At 43.2% G+C, this 8,027-nt stretch overlaps 1 protein-coding gene across 1 annotated transcript; it reads right to left on the bottom strand.

The window, feature by feature from the left end:
• On the bottom strand, nt 1-2,151 carry adrb1 (adrenoceptor beta 1). Its single transcript, XM_084343244.1, has one exon. It carries the CDS (start codon nt 1,996-1,998, stop codon nt 808-810), a length of 1,191 nt encoding a protein of 396 aa, XP_084199370.1. The 5' UTR covers nt 1,999-2,151; the 3' UTR covers nt 1-807.
• Between the last annotated feature and the right edge of the window lie 5,876 nt (nt 2,152-8,027).

The following is an 8,027-nucleotide window of genomic DNA, read 5'->3' as shown; positions in this document are numbered from 1 at the left end:
TTAATTAACAATAGAACTTCCTTTTATTTCACAGGAGTCAACACACCACCTCACAACAGCATGTCAAGCTTAAAGGAGAGGGGACAGGGAGAGAGAGAGAGACTCGAATTCCTCACTTGGGCACTAAACACCACTTACTATCATATGTACAAAGTGCGTGGGAATCAGGCACCACGGTCACTCTCTTAGTTGGAAAAAGACAGCGCGGAATAAATACACCTATCTCACATTAAAATGTTTAATATAAACAAATACCTGTCGTACAAATTGCACTTGTCGATGGCTGTGAGGTAAAAAATAAAAATACGCATGATAGTCAGCACTATACAGTACAGTCACTCCGACAAATGGCTCGCTCGTGTCCGTCTTAAGAACAAAAGTGTGACCCATAACGACCCTGAGGTTGAATTATAGGAAACCCACTTCCACTTAACACGTTATGCTCCTCAATACTGAACAGCTGATCCAATAAAAACAAAAAAAGCGTATGCGCTCTGTGGCTGAATCCTGTTTTACGCACGCATTGTGATTTATCAGATCCACTTAAATACATTTCTAGGGTCGATATCGTGACGCAGAATGATCCAATCCTCGGCACTTAAGTGTCCTGGAGAGATTTGCGCGTGTTGGAAACATTCGCCATCGTGGCTCTTTCAAAAAATATGGCTTTCAAAATACATGTCTGGTGATTTACGCAGATAGAAAAAAATGGACCCACTCGTGCCTCTCTTTGCGCAAACCTCTCCTGTTATGTCACCATCACCAGGTTGTTGTAATCCACCTCAACAAAAAGTTTCATGTCTTCCCTCACAGCTGGGATTCGGAGTGAGACAGCTTCGCGGTCCCCACCAGGCTGCTGTCGCTGTTGTCCAAGCCGGCGCATTCCGTCCACAGCCCCAGCGTGCCGGGCTCCAGAGCGGACACGAACCCGCCGGAGCACCGCGACAGGTCGCAGGAGCTGATGTGCAGCCGGCGGTCGGCTTGCCTCGGGCAGCACAGCAGCCTCTTGAAAGCCTTCCTGAAGTCCGGGCTCCGGCAGTAAATGATGGGGTTGAACGCTGAGTTCACGTACCCTAGCCAGTTCAGGAACACGAAAAGGTCCTTGTCCACCACCTCTGCGCCAAACACCCGCACCACGTTGACTATGAAGAAAGGCAGCCAGCACAGGGTGAACGTCCCCATGATGATGCCCAGCGTCTTGAGCGCCTTCTGCTCCCTGAGCGCCAGGATTTTGGACGGCCTCTTCTTGCACTTGGAGGTCAGTCCGGTTAAGGTGTTGTGAAACCTGCCCTCGCACTTGTCGATCTTCCTCAGCTGCTTTTTCGCCTCCCTGTACACGCGGGCGTAAACAAATATCATGACCAGAAGAGGAATGTAGAAAGATATGATGGATGAGGAGATGGCATATGCCCTGTTGGTGACAAAGTCGCAACATTCAGGGTCGTCGTAGCACGCTGTGTCCACGCTGTCCCGGGACCAGTGCATCAGGATGGGCAGGAAGGAGACGAGCGCAGAGATGGCCCAAACCACGCACACCACCGCTTTGGCCCGAGCTTTGGTTAACAGGCTTTGGTAGCGGAAAGGCGAGGTGATGGCCACGTACCTGTCTATGGCGATGACACACAGGGTCTCGATGCTGGCGGTGACGCACAGCACGTCCACGGAGATCCAGAACTCGCAGAAAAAGGAGCCGTACTGCCAGGAGCCACGCACCTCCAGCGCGGCGCCAAACGGCACCACCAGCAGCCCCATGATGAGGTCCGCGCTCGCCAGAGACACGATGAACACATTGGTGAGCGTCTGCAGCCTCTGCGTCTTGGCTATGGCCACGATGACCAGGATGTTCCCGAACACGATGCACAGGACGATGAGAGCCATCACCAGGCTCATCCCCGCCATCCACTGCTCGGACGCGGCGGAGCCCGGTGCGTCCGACGCGCCGCTCCCGGCGGAGCCATTCTGCAGGTTCACCAGCGAGGATGCGCCGCCGTCCCCCATGACGGGCTGCTGCGCTGAGTGCGGGACCAGCTCGAGCTCATCAAGGCAGCGCGAGGCAGCGTCTCCAGTCTGCCGCACGAGCCACAGCTCCACTCTCGTCGCGCGCCAACTCCATCTGGAGCTCCTCTCTCTCTCTCTCTCTCTCTCCCTCTCTCTCCTCCAGCATGCAAGAGCGGCAGCACCGGCCGGCGGTGACATCACTGCTCCCCTGGACCAATCAGCCGACCCAAGAATGAAGTGGCGTAAACAACACCTGAACCTCAGAAATTATACAATCAGTCTCAGTTTGTCATCAGGTCTTCTTTAAGGCACATGAACAACACTTACTTATTATTCTAGTGTTGTTCAAGCAGTTACTCTGGTACACTGCGACATGTATACTGCAAATGATTGTCAATTATTGTTATTGTTATTATTATTATTATTATTTCAATATCACTCAATATGATCTACACTGTAATTAATGTGCAGTATGAATATATATTTATATTTATAGTAGTATTTTCTTTTATATATTTCATTTCTTATCTATTCTATATTTTTTCTGTGACACTTTACAATAAGGTGCATACAAGTCTGAATACTTACCAGGTAATGAGTGAGGAATGAATCAGGAACTACTAAGTAATTAATGATTTCTTACCAAGTAATCCCTCAAAAACTGTTTTTACATATAGTGCATAATGATCAGTTACTGGAGAACAGACTGGGAGATTCTTTATTAATGAATCATTAGGTGATGATTAGTACATTAATATCTGTGAACCAACATACTGACGCTTTCTTGATGAGTTGCTCTTGATTAACGTGAACCAATCGCTGAGTAGCACAACCTAGTAACAACTCATTAGTCGCTAATTACTTAATCATTAGTTACTCTTTATGTGTACATTTAAGTAGTGCAGCATAATACTGAGTAGTTAGCAAGCAAACTCTTTGACTCAAATTCATTAATACGGTGTCTCCCAGTCTATTATCTTGTAACTTATCATTATCTTTTACACAGTCCTGAAATCACAGATCTTCAGGTATTATTCAGTAACGATTCATTCACTATCAAGTAGTTCCTGATTCATTCCTCACTCCTTCCTGAGTAACTAGTCAAATATTTGTGTACCTTACTGTAAAGTGTTTTCTTATAATTTCTCTATACTGTGACTTTTCTTTTCTAGAAGGAGCGACTGTAACGTAACCTGAATTCGACCTCAGGAAAAAAAATAAAGTATTTCTGAGTCTGATTCCAGACAGGTTATTATCGACAAGTAGCCCTCTAACTACATCCTACCTGAAACTTTCTGTTATCCATCAAAAAATCAGCCGATCTTTGGAAACATGAGAACCCAAATATGGAATTCCAAAATCTACCATGGTATTGTGAACTACAGGGATTTCCCTGTTTTCATCACTTGCCATCACAAACAAGGTTTGTTTTCCCACTAGTCCATTTTATATTTTTATCACAAAGAATACATTCCACGACCATGAGGTCAGGCCCAACCACAGATTTGCTCTTTGCTTCACAGCAGCTGTATTTCATTAAACTCCTCAAGTCTTAAGATAACTATAAAACACATTTTGACCAGCTGCCAAACTATTCATTGTATATGCTACAGTGTTCAGGTCAGTCCCAGTTCAATAAAATATATGTAAGACATAAATTAAGGTGATCTGGAGTTTACAGTTAGAGGTTTCTGTGCTTTCTGAACAAACTTTTTTATACTTTTTTAATTGTGAAAGTTTTTTTTTTCTTGTTCCTACAGTTGAATGTTTGAGCTCCCTGTCCTCGTTTAAAAAAATCGATTTGGAGAGGCGGTCCAACGAGCATGACACACTGAGAATAGACTTTACACTGAAGTAAGGAACACCTGTTATCCAGAAAACAAAATCACTCTTGAATTTTGAAGTAGGTACAAGGAGAAACTTCTTTTTAAAAAGGATTTGAATGGCGTTATTACTTTTTTTCCTGCAAAAATCATGCAAAAAGCATATAAGAGGATTGTTATGCCTTAAAACGTGTGGAAGAGCTTTTAAAGCTCGCTAAGCGTACTTGCCAACCATTCTGATTTTCACGGGAGTCTCTCATCTTCATTGCCCTTTTGCTGTTTCCTCCCGATATTTCTCCCAGTTCAAGACACGTTTTCCTTTATTTTCCCTTTTCGTTATTGCAACCTGTTTCTGGCACAGTACAGCACGTTTCCACTTGCACAACATCTGCAGAGAATTGGAGAGTCCTGAGAAAAGCCAGAGGGGAAATGATCCTATATTCTTTCCTGAGAATTAATAATACAATTAAAATAATTCAACATAAAACTGTTATTTTCATTCTTTAAAACTCAAAACTCAGATTTCTGTGAGGGAGGACACACAGACCCCATCTTTGTTTGTGAAAGCCTCCCTATTTTTTAGGGTCTCAAGGTCGGCAAGTGCGTCTCTAACTTGCTTATCTTGTCTGTTCTCTGTCCTTGTGCTGCTGCAACTCCCAAATTTCCCCTCTGGTGCATCTGATCTTATCTTAAACTGGACAAAGTGACCACGAAGGCCGAGGAACATCACACCTGAACCGGCTGACGGACTGGCCTCATGCACAGCGTAGTTCAAGCAAAGACATGGATACATCAGTAAGGAAGACCTGAAAGACGAGAAACATCTTTTCAGGAGGCAGCAAGTGGAGCCACAGCCTCTCAGTGAAACCACACAAAATTTAAACTTTTATTAATCTAGACATTCACACAGGATGGAAAATTATGCTGAATTGACAGCAGCTTTCCCCGACAGCTGAAAGGCAAAGACTTTCAAAAGAGAACACAAGGACGGACATCTTAATGATCAGCCTTGTGACACACACAGCGTTCAAGAGATGGATGGCTGTTACTGCGCGCCTTGTTTTTGTGTGCTGATTAGCATCTGTTCGTGAACCTGACGACCCAGCACCGGAGGCTGTGACACGACTTGACCCAGAGTAACAAGGCTCATCTTTGAGTGTCAACATTATTTCATGGCTCTATGCACCTCAGGCACTCGCAGCCACATACATGTTGGGAGGGGCAGCAGGCTTTTCTTACAGACATGTGGGGAGGCTGTAATAATGGTGTCTCGTACCTTCAAATGAAGCAACAGATTGCTTTTTTAATACAGTATGAACCTGGGAGTCTGTCAATGTCCAGCTTCATTTCAGCAGTTGTGAGTTAAAGGATAAGTTCACCCAAAATTGATATTCAGGCATTGTCTACTCTCAAACCGGTTGCATAGTCCACAAAACATTTCGGGAACTTCGCAGCAAAACAGCATTGCAGCATTCTCCTGAACAACTGAAGTAGATGGGGACCTTCTTAAAAACTGAAATCTTCACTTTAGCTGCTAAGCTGAAGGCTTAGTGTCTGAAGTGTGTGTAAATAATTCAGTGGTCGCTGTTTTTGCTGATTTATATGCATGGATTTATACACACCAGACAGTTTCTACATTGGGTACCACTCTCTTCTAAAGGAATCATTTACTAAAGCTGTAATGATCTGCAAAGTCATTATCAAGACCATCTTTTGGGTTGCCAGGTTGCGAAAAAACTCTCTTTTCATTGAGCAGACTGTATGACCACTCACTTCATCAAAAGAGGCATGCAGAGGATCTCCACGAGCTCCAAAATCCATTTACAAAATAGCGTACCGACAAGTGGAAAGGATTGAAATGTATATACTGAATATTGGAAATGGTTTCAATACTCATGTTTTGCAGTATCAATACTCCAGTACTAGCTGGTTTTTTTTCTGTCCTTTCTTAACACATGCACCGCTGGATATCCTCACATCCTCTAGAACTTAGATGCTGTTCACAAGCCTTGTTCTATTTATCTTTTAATTAAAAAACTGAAATTTGATGCCCTCAACGTTGTGGCAAATTTTTCCCAGCGGTATCAAATATAGATATTTTTCAAGGTATTGTATCAAAGCTAGAAATTCTAGTATTGTGACATCCTTATTACCAACATTTATAACTTCCTTATTACCAAATAGAAACAATAAACATCATTAAAAAGGTATAATCTTTACAAATGATCAATGTCTTTCAACTGTTCTATAAAGCATGAGTAAATGACTCATCATCCATTAAGAAAACCATGTCTACCGCTGTAGACAGCACATGGTGAGTTAGGCCGACAAAAGATCGAATAAACAGAGAAACAACAAAAGCTGTAATTCCCCATTGCAATTTTATTTAACAGTTTGGCAAATGCTATTACTTTATGTAGGCTTTGTTATTGGGGTCTGGTAAAAACAGAAGCTAGTGGTGACGGAGTTGGAAACCGCTCACAGTGAGCAACAAGGACATTGTGTTGCTATTGAATTTCTAAAATGTAATTTTCAGTGCTGCAATTAAATTCCTTTAACCTTCATCCTCCGGCAGTGGCGGCATAAATCTAAAAATCTAGACAAATAAAACCAAGCATGTGGACAGATTCCACTCGAGGTAAGTGATTAAAACAGCTTTTTGTTGTAATTTGGGTGGACTGACCTTTTACTGTAGGTTTGGTATGTTTGAAGTGGAACAAATATATATTTGAAAAGCTCTTATCTTAGGAACATTGCAGGACCTTGTCACTTTGGGGCTACATTTATAGCATCTGCACCTCTTTACTGCAATTCAACGTTTCAGATTTTCACACAATTGCTCCCTCACTTTCACAAAAACAAGCTGAGCCGAGTGCTCTCGACCGCTGAGCAGCAGCTACCTCCCACATATCTTCTTGCCGGTGTTGCAAGGTAAGTAGAGCAGGTTCAACCTGACTTCGCAGCTTGACCTGTTGTGTGAACGCCGGCATCGAGTCAGAGGCCAAAGTTGATTTGAGCGATGCCTTCCTGTTCATAGATTTGGGCTCGAGCGTCTCAGCAGAGGAGACTTTTCAGCAGCTAAAACCTCCCTGTCCTGCCTTTTTGAGCTAGCATTCTTTCTGCACAGTCACACAGACTGGAAATATAATACTATTTTATCTCTCACACAGATATGATCTTAATGGAGCCCACTCAGCCAGCATGAAGAGTGAAGAAATATTTCTGCAATTAAAAGTGTGCAAAAACTGTGATTTTCTCCTCCACTAAACCTTCGTGTGGTTTAAAGTTTTAACAAAACATCCTGCCAACGTAATTTCATAACTCGCATCAGCAATTGATTTAAAGAGGTCAGAAACAATCAACCAGTGTCAGATTCGTACATCATATGAGCGTCATAAGAGGAGTCCTTGAGAAAGCTTCTAAAAGCCTTTTCTGTGCCACTGAAAGGAGCTGTGTGCCCATGGAGAGTCTTATCTGATCAGATACAGAATCCTCATGGCTTAGTTGAGGGATTTGCCTACTTTTAAATGAATTTTAATATTATATCACCACAAGAGGAGGAGGAGGTAGCACTACCACACTCCTCATGACTCCCCTATCCTGTGCAAGTCTAGTATTTCATCCTTGTGAGTGTGTTAGTATACTCCCTGTGATGTTTTTGTCTTGTACCGAGACTGTGTTTGTGTGTGTGTGGCCTCTGGCATCAGAGTAGCAGCCTGAATCACATGGGGTTAATGATGCTGTCAGAACAACAGCGAGGGGAGAAGCTGAGGGCGGGCAGAGGCATGAGACATGTAAAATTGGGAGAGAGGAGGTGGTGGTGGGAAGGAGGCGATTTCCATTTGTTTTTAACAAACAGTTTTAACAGTTTTATAGGAGTGCAATGCAAGACAAACGGGCTGCTTTTCAAAAAACCTGTTACCCACAATGCAACCTTGCCACTGAGTGACATCATTGGAGGCGATTTATTAGATTACAGCTTCCTCTGGAGCCACAGTAGTACTACCCAAGACCTGCAAACAGACTAATGTGTGAAATTGGCAGAGTAACCCTTTAATTGACTGAATATAGAGCTATTTATATTAAATTTTTTTATTAATTATTTTAATGTATCTTTTTATGTATGGCGGGCCGACTTTGGCCCGCACGCCTCACTTTGGCTAGTGTTGCTCCATAGTAACTTCATTGGTTGACAAAGACTGATGT

The sequence above is a fragment of the Pagrus pagrus genome (assembly GCF_965226575.1).
Source record: "Pagrus pagrus genome assembly, chromosome: 21".
NCBI classification, from domain to species: domain Eukaryota; kingdom Metazoa; phylum Chordata; class Actinopteri; order Spariformes; family Sparidae; genus Pagrus; species Pagrus pagrus.
This window is presented reverse-complemented; position numbering and strand designations above follow the sequence as displayed.